The sequence below is a fragment of the Micrasema longulum genome, unplaced genomic scaffold, assembly GCF_059751315.1.
Source record: "Micrasema longulum isolate JH-2025_06_02 unplaced genomic scaffold, ASM5975131v1 h1tg001386l, whole genome shotgun sequence".
NCBI classification, from domain to species: Eukaryota; Metazoa; Arthropoda; class Insecta; order Trichoptera; family Brachycentridae; genus Micrasema; species Micrasema longulum.
In genome coordinates, this window is record NW_028278572.1 from 1 (window position 1) to 19326 (window position 19326).

Sequence of the window (19326 nt, forward strand, 5' to 3'; positions counted from 1 at the left end):
TATTCGAGCTGGGGGGCGCAGCGGGGCCCAACGCTGTTGTCTCCCGGCCGACCATGGGCGAGCTGAGGCGCTGCCCTCTCGCCCAGTTGGCTCTGTACGTGGCGTCCACGGGGCAGACCCTCAACATTGCGGACGGCCAGGCCTGGCTCGGAGCCGGCGGCGCGACGGGCGGCGCTGACACGGCCACCAAGACGATACTCTGCATGCCCATAGTCAACGGGCAGAAGGATGTTATAGGAGTGGCCCAACTCATCAACAAGGTAATTTTATTTTAAATATCTGGATTCCAATAAAAATTGAAGAAGTCTTACGATTAAACCATTTAAAAACCAGTTTTTTTTTAATCGCGCTGTAAAAAAAAATAAGCAAATAAATACTTAAATCTTGCGGCAGAGATGAAAAACTATTCAGATAAGGAAATATGTATTTTTAGGCATTTACAAGGCTTATGACTCGTTATAGGCTATTTTATTTGGTTGATCAAAAAAAATTAACAATTGTTTACATTCAAATATAAATTCATATTGTAATTATACATTGTGTTCATTAAACCCTGTCACATCCAAAGCCACGATGATCAGTATAAGCAACAAGACATATTGGCACATTAAAATATTTTTTTAGAACGAATAAAATATTAAAAAAAGCAAACGGTTGCTTACTTCTGCAGGGAAGAAATGACGAGGGGGGGAGGGGGGAGTCTGATACGCCAACAAACGCGCGGCCGCGCTTCCTTCACTTCTCTCCTGCAGAAGTAAGCAACCGTTTGTTTTTTAAATATTTTATTTAAAAAAAAATTCTTTGTTCTAAATATTTTTTCAAATATGCTAATATGTCTTCTTTCCCTTACTGATCATCGTGGTTTCGGATGTGACAGGGTTTGATGAACACCGGTATATACATATTTTTTATATTTTAATGGGAACTCCTTGATAATTTTCTGAATATATTTTCTGACAACCTTTTTTTATTTTTTTTTCTCTCCTTTTTTATTAAATGTAAACCAAATGTTTGAGTTTGCTTTTTACAATATTGATGTAAAATAAATTTATTTGTTAAAAGTATTATTATGTTCCTGATCCAATATAATATTTGTGGTGATATACTTGTATGTCTGTGTTGACTAACTACTCGTCGCAAATCAATACAAGACTTTTGGTCCGATAGATTTGGGACTTATGTCTCTAAAATGTGTAATTAACTGTTTATAAGTAAAAAATTAAATTTAACGTTTCTACCTCTAATTAAGTAAGTGCTTGTGTTTAAATGGCCGCTTTACACACTGTGTAACATTTACCACTATGCCTTTGTTTGGACATCCATATGTCTTCAATTCTTCTATCTGTTGATGTTTGCGAAGTTAAAGAGCTGAAATTTTTAATGATGTGATAGTAAGGGGGTGATATACAGTTTTTGTCTACACATTGAAGAAAAAAATATAACTAAATATAATAACTTTTCGAACGGCAGATTACGTCTTTTGAAATTTTGACTAAACTTAGGTATTTACAACAAAAGTTATTTTTTATTATTTTTTTAAACAGAAAAATTTAGCTAGAAAGTTATTTTTAAAAAAAAGTTTTAAAAAAGAAGCAAAAGCTGGAAAACATTTTTGAGAAGGAAATATCGAAGTCCATGCATTTGCAGGGCTTATTATCTGTCATTGGCTGGTTTAAGTGACCAATTCACAATTGGTGTCCGGCTGTCTTAAGCCACACCGGTGCACAAACTATATCTTATTAAAGGTATTGCTCCACCCAACATCAGGAGAAACGTAGCAGCGGACACAGAGAGACACAAACAGACCCATGACCCTAGACACCCCTTTTACGACCATCGAATGACTCCTCCGAGACTGGGATCATGAAGGAATTTCCCCAAAGTCACAACTGACTCGGAGACCTCTGCAGAAAAACGCAGAGAGGATCTGTGGAGAGAGGAACTCGGCGATAGGCTCTGAATAATGCCATCTGAAAGCACAAACACCGCCCACAATTTGCACTTCCTCACGTGGAAAGTTCTTAATAGACTAAGGGTAAGGGGTGTCTAGGTGCAAATACAATCAACGAAGGTGGGGTTTTCTGGAGGGAGATGACATGAATTGCGATTGTGGAGAGGTGCAGGATGATCCTCGTCTGCTGCGGTGTCCACAAATGTAGTTAACTTGTAATGATAATGATTTGAGGATGGCCACTGACATGGCGATATCTGTCGCTGCACACTGGAGTGGCAAGGTCTAAAGTCCGGACCAGAAAAGAAAGTAAGTAAGTGACCAATTTACACACTGTGTAAGATTCACCTTTCTGCCCATGTTTGAATATCCACATTTCCTCAACTCCTCCATCTGATGACTTTTGTGAACCAAAGGAGCTAAAACCTTTATAATGTGGGTGAGCTTCATCCTGCTGAACCGATTCACTTCAATTCAGAAAAATATAATGAATGGGTATTTGTACATAGTTTTTCTGTCGCTCTCTCGAAGACACATCTCTGATATTCTGTAAACAACTGCACGTCGCGTCGGACTGGTTATGCCTACCTAAAATCGACAAAATAGTGGTTTTGTTGTCCCATTTTCCACACCTCAAAACTGAACCGATTTCGTATTTTTTTAGAAAGAGTATCAAAAAAATCATTTCTGTTTCGGTACCATTTCCGTTTATTATATTTGTACGCCGTGCGTCCGAAGATGGCAGATAAAACTGGGCGCTTTTATGGGTTTTTGTATGGCCCTAGCTTCCATAAAAAATAATTTATCAAAAAGGCAAAACAAAAAATACACGCCAATGGTAAGTATCTATGGTGTGTACAAAAATCATTGCCTTAGGCCATTATACAGGGGGAAAGAGTTTGTATAAAGAAAAGTAAGAGAGCGTTTCCTCTTAATTTTATGGTAAATTACATAAACATTTTCTGCATTAATTATCATAATTTTACTTTGAGTGTAAAATAACAGTTTAAACAAACAATTAATCCAATTCAAGGTTTATTTATATGAATAATACCAAATATAATCGCTTCCGTATGAATAAAAAGCTCTCATTTTCAAAATTTTAGTCTGAGTGACATTGATAGATTTTCTCAATAAAGTTGGCTCATACCCAAAAACAATAAGATACCTCCTGGTATGTACACGAGTGTTTTAACAAAATCGCAAATTGAAAGACAAACTTTACCGAACGTAAGTGTCTACGATCGTTTATGCGAAATATCGTATTTGGTGCGAACACGCATTGTACGATTTTTAATTTCGTTAAGCCGAAGGAAATTATACTTTTTCTCTGTGGTTTACGAGTCAAATATAAGAAACATCATTCAAACTGAAGCTATATTACTGACGATTCTCTTAAAGATATTCCGTAGAATTGAAACATCAGCTGACCAACAAATGCTCCAAAAAGATCTTGACACTTGAAGTACTTCGTGTGAACGGAATGATATGCACCTACACGTATAAACCGTTACAATATTACATATCCAAGAAAAATAATAACAAAAGATATAACTTACAGTATTAATAATATGAGCATTAATTCAATTAACGCGATTCGAGATCTACGAATAACTCTTGATATTTTCCACTCATTTTAATAACATCAAAGAAAAAACCCTAAAGATGTTGGGATTCAAATACAGAACATAAAATCAAGCGAGTGCAGATAAGTCAATCTCTAAGTGTTGTGGTTGGTGCGTTTGCCTAACATTTATGATTGAATATTGAGCAGGTAAATTTACTCATTCATAAAAAAACAGTTACAAAAGAGAAATAATTAGCTCACTTTTCGAAAGATGAAACTTAACAACGAGGCAATGTCTTGTATCTTTGAGAAAAAAAATATCTCTTTGTAAATGTTGATGTTTTTATGAGGATATTAGAAGCAAATTAAGATATTTCCACTGAAGCAGAGTAACTGAGATATTTGCGAAAAACTTTGAAAAAAGAATTTTGAGATTTCTAACTACATATACTTTTTTCGCAAAATTTTTAGAGACGGTTTTAAATTACGCTATTATTTCAGTAGGTAGGCAGGTTTTTATGTATTGTTTATTTTAGCATCAGTAACTAATTTTCTATTTTGGGTGGAGATTTCTAAGTTTGCCATAATGCCCTCATATGTATTTTAATATTCTTTTGAATGTACTTTGTGTACGTTTAATAAATTGACTGATTAAATACAAATCCACAGGGGATTATTTTACAATTAGTTTAAATAAAAATTTGATAAAAATATGTGTTTATATTTTATTTATTTATTTATTATTTACATACTATATTGCATTTTTATTATTTTTTAAAACACTTTTTTAATTTATTTTTTTTACAGGACTCACCAAGCCAATGTTTATTTATTTATTTTATTCACACTCTTTATTAAAATACAATTCCATGTTCACTTTGCCCAGCTAACAAGGGTACATACCCCGTTCCAAGCTAGGCAATTACATTTTAATATATTATAATAGTTAACAAATTTATATAGAGCACAGACAAACAAAATATAAACTCATTCGGATACACATTTTGATTCATATACATACAGACATACACATATATACACACATATACATATATATATATATATTTATATATATATATATATACACATATATACACATGTACATACACACACACGTACATACACCCATGCGCATACATATACATATATTCATAAAAACATAGACAATTTATTTATGCGAAACTTCATGGTTTTCATCTCTACATATATTTTTTTTTAATTATTCCTTATTTTTTATATTTTATTTTATATGGCTTGTCGGTAAAGATCATTTTCACCAAACCATATGATAACACTACATAATTGCATAATAATAATTATTACTAACTTAAATATAAGGAGCGAATAAAAAAAAAACCTTTAATTTATGTTTTCAAATATTTAGAAAAATGTAAAAAAAAAGCAAAAAATAATTAAATGATATCGCAATTATAAGATAAAAATAAATACAAAACCGAATAAAAAAATAGAATTCAAAATATGAAAAAAAACATAATGCAAAATATGAACGATGCGTTAATAAATTAACATAAAACCGAAAAACATGAAAATTTGCCAAATAAATATAATAAATTTGAAGTATTGATGACTTTGATTACTTTGACTGAACCAAAGCATGATGCATAAAAATAATTCGTTTTTAAATTGTCATGCGTATTATGGATTTTAAGATAATTTTGTATCTGATTCGAACGAACGTTTCGGCTTTGATATGTTATGCAATTATTGATATTTTTATTCACGTTCGTTATCAGCTTTATACGAATTTTTATCGATCGAAAACGTTAACGCTTTCTGTGCTAGGACAATAAGAAATTTAAATATTTTAATACATTATATATTATAAGTAATAATGTATAAATATTAGAAAATATGTTTTTCAAGGCAATGGATATATAAATACAGTTTAAATATAAAAAAAGGGAAAAACATAAATATCCTGTAATTAAAATAAAAAGAATTTATTAACAATACTTTGAGTTTGTCCATATTTTTGTAGACAAGGACTGGATTCAACTCCCTGGGGAGCTGTTTATATTAACATATTAAAACAAAGATAAAGAACATTAAAGAGAAGGTAATATAGAAGTCTAGGCATCTACAGGGCATATGACCTGTCCATGATGAAGTATAGAAATTGAAAAAATAACATTTTCAGGCGTTGCCTAGTATGTAGGTGAAATTATTCAATTAGATGAATCTCACCCGCATAAATAAAGGTTTCAGCTCTTTAACTTCACAAACATCAACAGATGAAAGAACTGAAGGAATATAGATGTTCAAATATGGGCAGAATGGTGAATGTTACACAGTGTGAAAAGTGGCCACTTAAACCAGCCATTGACGGGTCATGAGCCCTGTAGTTGTCTAGACTTCTATTTTACCTTATTTTTAATGTTCTTCATCTCTGTTGTAATATGTTAATATAAACAGCTTCCCAGGGAGTTGAATTCAGTCCTTGTCTACAAAAAAATTGACAAACTCAAAATATTGTTGATTAATCCACCTGGTCCATAAAGAAGTATAGAAATTGGAAAAATAACATTTTCAGGCGTTGCCTTGTATGTAGGTGAAATAATTCAATTAGATGAATCTCACCCGCATAAATAAAGGTTTCAGCTCTTTAACTTCACAAACATCATTATATGAAATAATTGGAGGAATATAGATGTTCAAATATGGGCAGAATGGTGAATGTTACACAGTGTGTAAAGTGGCCACTTAAACCAGGCCATTGACAGATCATAAGCATTGTAGATGCCTAGACTTCTATTTTACCTTCTATTAAATATTCTTCATCTCTGTTGTAATATGTTAAAGGAATTTATTTTTTCTTAACTTTCTTTCGGTAACACGAAATATGTGTACGAATGTATTTCGAATATAATAAATAGTTGAGTAAACACATTGCTTTTCTAGTAGCACGTTGTTTCTGCAAAGAGAAACAGAAATCTGCCGCCGATTTCTTAAGTAGTCATTAGGAAAATTCATAAAAATACCCTAACTACACCTTAGTTGATCGTAGTACAGTAGAACTCTCGACTAACCGAATCGCTCATTATTCTAATCGAATTCCCGAGTGTGACCACATATAAAACTTCGCACTGCCAAGCGGATGCGCGGCTTGGCTGCCCAAAACGAATGATTACAGACAAACAGCTTACTTTGACCGAGATGTTCAGCAAGCAATGATTTCCAGTACGGTAAGTACATACTGTACTAATGTACAGTGCTTGTAACTACGCTTAACATATAAAAGTATTTATTGTGTATGCTGATAATTGGTGAAATTCCATATTAAATTTAGTGATGTTTCCAAAATAAAACACGTTTATTGGATTATTAGTCTACTTTTTAAAAAACACATATATAAAAGGGTATATTGTTACGCGTTTCGTCTTGTAAGGGCATTTTCAAACAAGACGAAATGTCACAACATGACGAAACGTGTCAAAGTATACCCTTTTGTATATTTTTTTTAAAAAGTAGACTAATAAACAAATAAACGCCGATTTTTCGCTAATGAACTGTATTTATTTACGAGAAAAACAAAAAACAAAAAACAAACCGACACGAGCGTTGACTTAGAGATTACACACGCGTTGACTTATAACTGCGATAACTTAAGCATGTTTATTATTGTTTATTGTGATCACTTAAATACTTAGCATGTTTTTAAGCACGTCGATAGTTATTTGTGATTAAACTTCATCCCAGTTATGTGAACTGGTCGATGCCTCAAATGAATAGTTATCTGTTAACAGCACACTACCCCTTGCTCCGTTGAAAAGGTTTTGGCTTTATTTTGTCTTAACTGATTCTTAAGCCCACCACACTTGCGAAGGGTTGAAGATTTCCTCGACAGCTGTTAGGGATCTTTCGAATCGATCGTAACACTACGTAAAGAAAATGGACCCCCCAGCATAAAAAACCACGTTGATAAATTTGGATACAACATTAAAACCAATTAGAAATTTTAGTATCTCTTTCAAAGGCTTATGTGCCATTGTAACGCCGTCAGAAAACCATTCTGTTTTAATTTTATTAGTTATTGTGATCGCTTTTTATTGCGTCGCCATTAAATTAATTATAATATTTTATTCATTAATGATTTGTTTACTATCGATTCGTTTTACGATCAATTAACGATTTCGTTGTGTGGGCGCGCGGTGTCTAAATATTTCGAAATCTTACACGGATCAAACATTTAAAAGAAAAAAATCGTCCTTTGATTTATCTTACACCTGAGCCCTAATAGTTGCACAAGTCCAAAATCGGTGTTTTTTTAGTATGAGCAGAAATATTTCCAAATATATTTTCTATCCGTTTGATAAAATGGATATATTACATACTACAAATACCGATAAAAAATATATGAAATGGATTTGTAATAATTAATTGTCATTTCAAAATCAATAAAGATATTCTGGAGAAATATTTTCATCCATATTTTTTTTTAATACTTCACTTGGAAAACGCATCTGTTGATGTTTGTGAAGTTAAAGAGCTGAAATATTTATTTATGTGGGTGTGATTCATGTGATTGAATTATTTCACCATCATACTAAGGCAACGCCTAAAATTTTCATTTTTCAATTTTTATACTTCTTTATGGACCAGGGGAATTTATCAACAATAAGAATAAGGTAAAAAATTAAATTAAGGTGTTAAATAATTTTTATGCTTCTAATAATTAGCAAACAATTTATTTTTTCTGGACCGTATTTCTTAGACCTTTTTAATTTTAAAAATGTTTAAAAAACGGTATTTCCTCATTTGCATAATTTAATATACATATTTGTGTGGTGTGAGCAAAAATGTCTAAAATTAAAAAGAAATTATAGTGACACAATAATCAATACAGTATTTTTATTTCTGAAAATATGTTAAACCAAATGGTATTGAGTGAATTTTGAGTTGTGCCTTTGTTTTTGCAAATGAATATTCATCAACTTAAAGCGCCGGCGTGTTTGTAACTGCTATCATGTAAAAACGAGGTTTTCGTGTTGTGCCACTATTATTCCTAGGGTGCAATTATGAATCTTCCCTACCCCCTAGAGAGTGATTAATTTAAGGATTTTTATTTTTTTAATGCGCTGACACTTCGCTTCATATATGCCACACTGATGATTTACGTCAAATGCTGTATAAAACTGCTTCAAATACGGTAATAAAAATTATTCAGTTTGGTCAATTCAACCAAATTACACAAACATCACTCTGTCAGATTTAAAATTTACACTAAAAATTGATTATGTAACTCGGTAAAGATTATAATAATAAATATGTACATCTCCCTTCCCCTCCTTATCCGCTCTTCAAGCATCCTTGTTCTAATCCCGCCTAATTTTCAATAACTTGCTGTTCTTAAAAAAAAAAAAAAACTTTGAGTATTGAAAAATATTTACGAGTACATGAAAATAACATTTTTATATGTATAAACTTATATGTATTTATTTAATGTGTAATATATTTTCTTTACTAACTTTGTATTCTTTGTGGAAATCCGTTATTAGTTCTGAGTTTATACACTATATCTGTTTGTTTACTATTAATTGAATGTAGAACTGTTGGTTTCCCCAATAAAATAAAATAAATTAAGTGTTGAGGGTAATGATTAAGGTCGCAATAATAATCCAAATGAAAATCATTATGTTTGATTTCACATGATCATATTTTTTGACGTTTAATAATCAGTGTGGCCAAATGTGAAGCAAAAGTTAGTAGCATAGAAAATATAAATATTTCCAAATTAACCACTCTCTTGGGCAATGTTTCCCAGCCTTATTTATGCCATGCCCCACCGTAGTCTTTTCAAAAGTCAGATGCCCACCGGCATCTTTTTTAAGTAAACAGCAGGTAGATTTTCAAATTATATTGTAATATGTTTGTAAACATATAAACGCCTAACGAAATTAAATAAGACATATTCTAATACATATAATATAACTGAAATGATTACAAAACACAAATTGAAAATGTAATTAAGTAGAATAAAATAAAAATGAAAACAATAATAAAACCTAGAGTCTAGGGGATAGAGAAGATTAATAATGAGGAATTCCAGCCCAACCCGGATTTAAATTTTATAAAATTAAATTTTATAAATTCAGGGCCTATAGTGTTGTAAGCGAAGGCGCCAACTGCTGTAACGCGTATCAATGGTATTACCATTACTGCCAACGGTATTAATGGCATTACAAATTATCGGTAATTATTTATTTGATTTAAATAAATAATTTATCAATTACGCTAATAAAATACTAAATGATTTTTTTTCTAAATTTTCTGGAGCTCGTTAGCGCAAAGTTGATTCAGGTAATTTTTTTCAAGGTAATTATGTTTCAGCTAATTCGAGCTATGTTTAAAACACCCACGAGAAACGATGAGATAATTGGTTAATTTAATGTATAATTAAATCTTTCAAGACAAGTAACATAAGACTGGCTCATCTTATTTCAAAGAGAATTTAGAACGAAATTGAAAGCTTAATAGGCCAAGATGAAAGCGTCTTTGAACTTTATTTTGTAAAACAATAATATCTACATTACGAACATGGAGGTAATGTATTAAAACTTTAGCAAATTCATGTTTACGGTACGAAATATACAATAACTTTGTTTTATTCCATTTTATTATTGTATGTATATGTCTAAAAGTATTTTTATTAAAAAAAATAAGATTTAAAAACTTACAAATCGTATTAAGATGTTTGGGAAAACTCATTTTTGGGACATGCATAATAAAACATTTATTTATAGTAGATTTATAGTATTTTTACTTTAAATAATTATATGAATATACAGAAAAAACGACGTTACGAGTGTACAAAAAGTAACCACTAACTTGAAAAAAATATATAATTGATCACAATTCATTTTTATTAAGCCAAAAAATGATAAATTAAATCATTTTATGTTTAGAATCACCTAAAGCAGGATGAATAGGAGCGTATATATTGTTTTTTAAAAGAAAACATTAGGATTTTTGTAATTTACCCAAATATTTCATGTTTGGAGCCAATTTCACCGAGTTTTAAATAACTCACTATTAGAAAATAGGATTAAAGTTGGGGTGGAGTGGATTTTGAACATCGAACCTCTGATCCGCAAGTCCGCAACACTAGCCACAGGATGACAATCGGATTAAACCTTTTTTATACTATTACTTTTAACAATTATGCATGTGAAAAAAACAGAATAAAAATTATGATAAATCATATGTATGAATATAAAAAACAACAAGCCCAAGACCTATAGCCCTTGAGGTGATTTTCACAAAAATGGTGCTATTTAAATTATTCTAAATAAATCAATAAACAACTTAGTCGACCCAAAAAAAATGTTGATCTTAATTTTTATGAAGCAAAAAAAGGATAAAAAATTACATATAAATAAAATTACAAATTGTTAAAAATATTTTTTTTGTAGAACAATGTTTTGAGTACGCCCAAATACTTTCAGAATGGCTGGATTTCCTCCCTAGGGGGTTATTCATATTTAAATTTGTTGCAACAGAGTGGGAAAACGTTTTTGCGAAGGTTTTATGGAAGTCTAGACATTTACAGGGCTTATGACCTATCATTGGCTGGTTTAAGTGGCCACTTCACACACTGTATAACATTCACCATTCCGCCCATGTTTGAACATCTACATTTCTTCAGCTCTTCCATCTGTTGACTTTTGTGAAGTAAAAGAGCTGAAACCTTTGTCACGTGGGTGAGATTCATCCGGCTGAAACAATCCACCTACTAGGCAACGCCTGAAAACTATTTTCCAATTTAAGTGCATCTTTTTTTAACAGGTAGTTAATTCAACAATGTTTTGAGTATGTCCAAATACTTGCAGACTGGCTGGATTTCTTCCCTGGGATGTTATTCGTATTTAAAGTTGTTGCAACATCTCAAAAATGCTTTCCGTTTCTGTTGCAATCATTTTTTTTTTTTGCTATTTTTTTTTGTTGAGTTAAGTTAAGCCATCTTAAATGTTTAATACGTTTTGTATTCAAGTATATTCACGAATAGCCCAAGATAACTGCAAGATTTGGCTTAATGTTTAAACAAAGAAATTCCACGTTATGTGTTCATTATACCAAAGACACGGAGCCAGTAGATAGGCAAAATAGAGAAGATATAAGCGGGGCATTTGCATATTAATTATACAGAGTTATTTAACTTTAAACTAACATCGTATTTCTAACTAAGATATCCCATCTCGGTTTGCTGAAATTGCAGAGATAAAGCTATTAAGATTTCAATCAGCTTTTCAAATGAATCTCGGTAAACTAAAACAAAAAAAAAGTTTAATAAACTAAAACAAAAAATGACATTAACTACTTGATAGACTTCGACCTATTTATTTGATTAGAACAGGACGAACAATACGGTTCTGAGTGTGAAATAGAACTAGAACCCTGAACGAGCGTTTTGGACTTAATGGATACATAATCAAACTTCCGTCGTCATCACCAAAGTACTTTCAAAACGACCCAAATTTTTACTGGACACGAAGCTATGAGAAGTCACCCACATAGGTTTAAATTAAGAAATGATGACTATTGTCCATGCGATGATATTTTTTCACAAAGTCACGAGCATCTGTTATTTCAGTGCCCATTTTTCAGTTCACAACGCCATAATCTTGAAGCAGAATGCAGGAAAGGTAGAATATCCTTAACAGATATTCACATTGTCCTTAAAAGTAGTTATCACGCGCCATTGATCTTGGCAACAATGGTGATTGGACTCATAAAGGGAATAAACCAAAATCATTTATCGAACTTCCCATTCCCAAGATAAACCATTACGATTTTTTTCGAGTACCTAAGCCTTGTACATGATACGTAAGGCTACTAAATACAGGGGTCCAAATATATATTTTTTTAAAAGATACATGAATCATTTAAATAATACCGTCATTTTATGGGCAGGTTGGAAAGAATTGCCACTAGGCAATAAACCCGGAATTAAAAAAAATCATATTCAAATTATCCTCATCCAGTGGTAAATAGGGCACTGTATTGATACATTAAATCTACAATATTTTAAATGCAAGGTTATTTATTTATTTATCACTTTATATAAAAAATAAATTTACATACAGACATATAAGGGCGGGCATATTGCTTTAAGACAATTTCTTCCTACCTATCCAATCAGTCATCAGTATTAGGCTCCAAGTGCCAGAACAAAAGCAGTAAAATATTGCCATAAACCACCTTAAATATATTTTTTCATGTTGACCCTGTCAAGTATCGAACTCGAGACGCCCCGAACAGAGCAAATCGGAGTTATTATAATGATGTAATGGATTTTGGTTTAACACGGGCTTTGCTGAAAAGCCTAAATAAAAACTAGAAAAGGATGTTTATTTGTAAAACAAAATAAATAAATAAAGCTGAATTTAAATTCCCTGCTATTTTTCATGTCGGTGACTAAGTAAACTACATCGGTTTATATAAAGATTCTCAGTACCGGAAGCAAATCCTTTAATATTTCATTGCGACAGGAGCTTTTAAGTAAATTTACTATATTCCAAGGGTAAAATGTCTCAAAGCCAGAGAGATTCTAAACGTAACAGCTATTTGGTTATTTTGCCTTAAATATTCATTTATACTGCAGCACTATACAGAGTTGCCTTAATATTCCACCCCCTTGCGAAGGGGTGGAGAATTGTATACTGAATGCAGCCAGAAAACAAGTAGTTATAAAGGATTGCAGATTGCAATTTTAAGGGTTACTCAAAATTAGACGGAGTTATTTTGCAAATTCTCCAATCGTCAGACTACATAGGCTCGGAAACGAGTATGTTCAAATCGATGTGTTTCGTTTTCCATTGTCCGGTTTTATATTTTTTAAAAGTACGTCCATAAAATCAAAATAACTTACATATTCGAATGATGTAGAGCACTGACCTCTTATGTTGTATAATTTGTATAGCGCCATTTTCATGAAAATCACCTCAAGGGCGCTGTACAATAAATAAATATCCCAGCACGTCTTGCAGCTACAGAGCGCATGGACGGTTGGGATTCTATTTCCTCGTTTTCAGTTGAAATCTATTTAATTTTAACATAAAGGAGCTTGATAACAGCACATCTTGCAGCTACAGGGTGCATGGACGGTAGGAAATCTAGCCTATTTACACATTTTTAAAATTGACAAAGAAATTTAGTGTATTAATGAAATAAAAAAAATGAAAAATAATAATAAAAAGGAGTAAGATTACAACACGTCTTCAGCTACTAAGCGTAAGCGCATGGGCGGTTGGAATTCTAGACACCATAGAGTGATATGCAATACATGTGTTTTTAGAACTTTTTCCAGACTGCAAGGATAATGTATTATTTTAGTTTATAATAATTGTTGCCAGAAGTTACTCTCTGTGTGCATTTTATTGCGATTAATCGGTAGATTATCAACTTATTTGAATTAATAGATGGTTTTGGTTTTCATTATGGAACGACAAAGAGACTGCCGTTGTTGGGGTACTCAATACTAGTGGCGTGCGTTCCATAAAGGCACATAAGCAGTGCCTACCCTACTAGAATTCCATTAAAATAATAGCAAAAAATAATATCAAAAATATTAGTAACTATTTTCAACATTTGAAAAACGCGCCAGAGATAATTCGGTTAAGTAATATATTGTACCGATCAGCGCGCCGCTATCGGCCTGGGTCGGGAGAAGCACGCACTACAAATGCCTTTTTCTTCCATATGAACATAACGCGATGCGGAAACGATATGTGTATGTGTGCGTTTTATTTCAGTTGTGATTACGCGTGTATGTGTAAGCTAGTAGGCAGTGCTTTTTGAACGTTGGTAGGTGCATTGTTTTAGATAGAACAAACGAATACGTTACTGACATCTAGCGTTTTTTTCGATTATTATTTAATAAAAGACAGCCATGTCGAATAAATAACCTCAAATTTGTTTCTGTTATAATTATACAATCAAGAGTATTTTTGTTTCGCGTTTATTTAAAAAATAATAATAAAAAGATATTTTTTTGGAACTTATTGATTTGCTAGCTAAATATGTCGGTATCTTGGAAAATCTCTTGCAATTATCTAATTGTGCGTTTACGAGAATATTAAATAGAGCCCAAAATTATTCAATTTCGAGTGAAGCAACCGTAATAAATGAAAATATAAAAATATTTAAAAGAAGGATTTCGTAGCAATATATTATGTAAATTATTTAAAAAATAAGAAAGATATCATATAAATTTAGCATTTATTTGGATATTTGATGTAGCTTAGGTAATTTCAATATTAACTACCTACGGCATAGTGATTCAAACTAATGTGGCTAGTGAAGGGAACTGTTTGGTAAGATTGATTAGGTACTTATACTATATAAAACGTACTTTTTTTCTGCTGCCTACCCTTCAAAAAAATTTTTCAGGCGTTGCCTAGTATGCAGGTGAAATAATTTAATTATATGAATCTCACCCGTATAAATAAAGGTTTCAGCTCTTTAACTGCACAAACATCAACATATGAAAGAATTGAAGGGATAAAGATGTTTAAATATGGGCAGAATGGTGAGTGTTACACAGTGTGTAAAGTGGCCACTTAAACCAGCCAATGACAGGTCATAAACCCTGTAGATGACTAGACTTTTACATTACTTTCTCGAAAATCTCTGTTGTAATATGTTAATATTAACAGCTCCCTAGGGAGTTGAATCCAGTCCTTGTCTACAAAAATTTAGGACAAACTTAAAATATATTTTTTTCTTATTATGAATTTATATTTATTTTATTATGAAAGCTTTTTTAATGTTGAAGATTTTTTATTTTCAACATGAAGTACTTTTTATCCAGTGACTTGAAATTATTATTATTTTCTGTCAGATGGTTTGCGAATTCAGAATTTATTATTTAAGCATCTTAAGTGTTCTTTTGCAGAGCAAATATTAAAGTTTCTTTTAGTTTTTTCAATGTAGATTGAATCACAATCATTACAATTTTATTGGTATATCTCAGATGTATTAAATTTTTGGACTTTTTTGATTTTTTAACAATGTTACTATATTATTAGTTGTGTAGAACGCAGGTTCAATGTTTGGCGGTAGGGAATTAGATAATTGTTGCCTGTCTTGTAGCTTAATTCAAATAATGTTCGTTTTAGAGTTGCAGAGTCCTGCTTTTATTCTTTTTAGCAAATCTAAGAGAATATATACCAATCAATATCAGAAACAAAAGCGTACAAGTAGCTTTGCGAGCTTTATTTTTTTTATTTTATTTTTTATTTATTAGTTTATACATACATTGTTACAAAAATGTCACAAAAAACACTCTGGCAAATTCTGCTTGTACTAGGAGTAGGCTCAATATATGAATGGTCGGCAAGCCAGAAATATTAGTATGCCTAATGTTGCAATCGGTTCCAATACTGGCAAATGCCTGTTCTAAGAAACCGATTTGTTGCGGCAAATATGGTTTTCAAATATGTTTCCTATAAATAAAAAAAATATTGAAGAAATAGAAAAAAAGTTATTGCCCGAAAGAGAAGAAAAGAAAAAAAAAGGTACAGTTTACATTAAATGTAAAAATAAAATAAAATATAAAAATATTTACACGTACACGCATACATACTACATACATACCAGTGGCGAATGGTGATTTTATTTACAGGTAAGCTATAAAAAGTATAATATACATATATTAGTACCTACATAGGAGGTACATAATATAATGTAAGTAATATATACTATAAATTGATATTTTTCTGTGATTCTGTGTGATACAACAACTCTCATCCATGAAATCAACTCAAACGATGTAACTTCATTTTATATTATATTATATAGATATATTATCCATTACTTTAATATAAAATTCATTAAAAAAAAAACAAAAATACCACTATGAATTCAGTCGATATTAGGTATTCAATTAAAATGTCAACTGGCCGCATTGTTCTAGTAATTACTAGTTCTTAAAACGGCCGCGTGGAGTGCTATATGTCCTGCACTATGACGCATGAAAGTTATTATGGTCTTATGTCATAAGTACCATCTTAAAGAAAAATAGTCCTTAAGAAACAATGTTTGAAATACTGTTTTCCAAATCAAGAATCTTCAAATAATTTGTGTAATCTGCAAGTTTAATCAAGGAGAAAAAACCCGCACTGGGGTTAGTACATTCAAAATTTAGTATACTTATTTGTATGAAAAAATAAGCTGGAATAATCGGCTCGTTTCTTGGCTCACCGCGGGCGCTGGGCGCGCTTTATGAAAATTTATATTTATACTAGGATAAAAATACAAATGGTGGAAATGATTTAAAATAAATGGTAATTATTAATTGGTTTTTCTGTAAATAAAGTTACAATAAAACATTATTATGGTTAGTCAAATATAATGGTAAGCTGTGCATAATCGCTTCTATACACGGTTCGCCCCTGATACATACATATACACATACATACATATATACACACATATAAATACATGTAGATATATATACACACAAACATACATAATATATATGCACATGCAAGAATACAATAAATTTTATAAATGATTCAATGGGATGGCATAATATTTAGATTACTAGCCTCAATAAATTCTCAGATTCCTTATTTCCAATGTCTGTCAACCAAATTATTAAAATTGTTTTCAGTACTGATGGTTTATGAAATTTCCAAAAACATGGTATCAGGTTGTATAATTTAGGTCCGTTGTATAGAAATGATTTTTGAAATACCGCTGTACGTACTTTAACATCCACTCCTTTGTTACCTAGAAACCCGTTGTATCCTTTTACCCATTCTGGAGGATATTTTTTTTTTTTTTTTAATTTATTGGGGATATCAACAGTAATATATGTAACAAAAATACAACAAATAAAATATACAGAGAATAAAACCAATGACAGATATCCACAGAAATAACATTAAATACACGTACAATACATACTAGTGTGTTTGTGTGAATGTAAGTGAGTGAGAGGGTGGGTGAGTGGGTGTTATATTGGAATGAGAGTGGACATGTGTGTAAATATTAAGTGTCAAGTGTCGAAAATACAAATATATTAAAAATATTAAAAATTAGAGATAAAATATAGTAAAATAAAATAAAATAAGATAAGATAAAATAAGACTTTATTATTGAAACTAAGTATAAGACAAAAAAGTATGTTTTAAGACGCGCATTTTAAATGTTATTTTTTTACAATCAAATGGATCAATAAGGGGAAAGTTCAAATTATATTCACTAACAAAACGTATAAGTGGAGAGTTCTGGGCATAGTTCGTACGAACTGCTGGCACATGAAATAGAGAGCTCGACGTGTGACGGGTGCGGTAGCCGGGGACATTTAATGATAGCTCCGACAAAAGAGCCGGACTATCAAGGCGTCCACTAAGTATGACATGAAACACCCCCATGTCCAACAGTAGACGGCGATCTTCTAAAGTAAGCAAGTGGTGTTTTTTGCAGGAAGACATATAATTGAGATCGGTATATATTTGTGGACTCCATATGCTTTAACTTGAAAGTGGATATAAAATCATCATAACAATGTTGAATAAATCTGAAATCTCTCTTGATACGTGTGTGATTTATCATTCATTGTTATCTGACATTTAAATTTATTTTTCACAAGCAGTACATGTATACAATTTTCGTTCGTACGATTTCCTCGCGATGATTTTCTTGTAGTTTTCTTAAAGTCCCAAAGGAAATTACATTACAATTCTTTTTCTGTTCCTCAGGGCAACGGAAGCCAGTTTACTGAGAGTGATGTTTCCATCTTCGAAGCGTTTGCAATATTCTGCGGATTGGGAATTCACAACACACAGATGTATGAAAATGCTTGCAAGCTGATGGCGAAACAAAAGGTATATTTATTTATTTATTGAATTTGTTTCTCAATTTATTTACATTATGTGGACACGCGTCCTAACTCCTTGAGACTTGAGTCCTGTTTTGTACTGGGACGAATAGAATATGTCTTCATTATTACTAAAATTGATCATCATGATGAAGTTCAGATTTTTTTGTTAAAAGGCCGTCAGACTAGGCCAAGAAAAAGATTTGGAATTTTGGAATCACCAATGAATTATTAATCTCGTATGCAGGGAAAGATAATTATAGATTTTTGTGACATTAATGATTAAATAACGTGGTGAAAAGGAACTTTTATAAATAAAATATAATAAATCAGACACTGGTTTTAGTCTTATATATTTTTTTCCATAATATTTTAATCATGTATTAAAATTAAAAAGAACACCAACCTATTGTAATATATATATATGGTATTATTGTTATCAAAAACATTTTTCACTTTGTGGTATGACATTTTACACTTATTTGTTTATAAATTTGTATAAACCACTTAATTTTTTTTAATTACACTTCGACCGGTTTCGAGGTTACTACCTCATCGTCAGGAATTTAACTAACTTATAATTACACGCTTTGCTATTTATATAATAAAATATTGTTTGAAAGAGACAGAAAATTGAAAGAAAGAGAGAGAAAGAAGATAAAACAAATCACAACGGGAATAGTTTTAAAAAAGGACTCGAAGTTAAATTTAATTGATTATTTATTATTTGAAGTTTTTGATTGATGGCTTTACTAATTTCTAATCGTTCTAAATTTTCTAAACGAAAACCATTTTTATTGACATGCAAAATTTCTACACACGTTTCTTGATTAAATACATGGTTTTCGGATATAAGATGATTTGCGAATTCTGAAAAATTATTATTACTCAGACATCTTATATGTTCTTTGATTCTAACTTTAAATTTACGTGAAGTTTTTCCAATATAGAAATTTGGGCAATTTA

The 19326-nt window shown here is 31.3% G+C and overlaps 1 protein-coding gene across 1 annotated transcript in view; it reads left to right on the plus strand.

The window, feature by feature from the left end:
- The first annotated feature begins 53 nt into the window (after positions 1-53).
- Positions 54-19326, plus strand: part of Pde6 (phosphodiesterase 6) — a 74672-nt gene continuing 55399 nt past the window's right edge. Inside the window, exons 1-2 of the mRNA XM_088235530.1 lie at positions 54-260; positions 18242-18367. Of these exons, the coding sequence (XP_088091656.1) occupies positions 54-260; positions 18242-18367 (333 nt within the window). The remainder of the gene's footprint in view (positions 261-18241; positions 18368-19326) is intronic.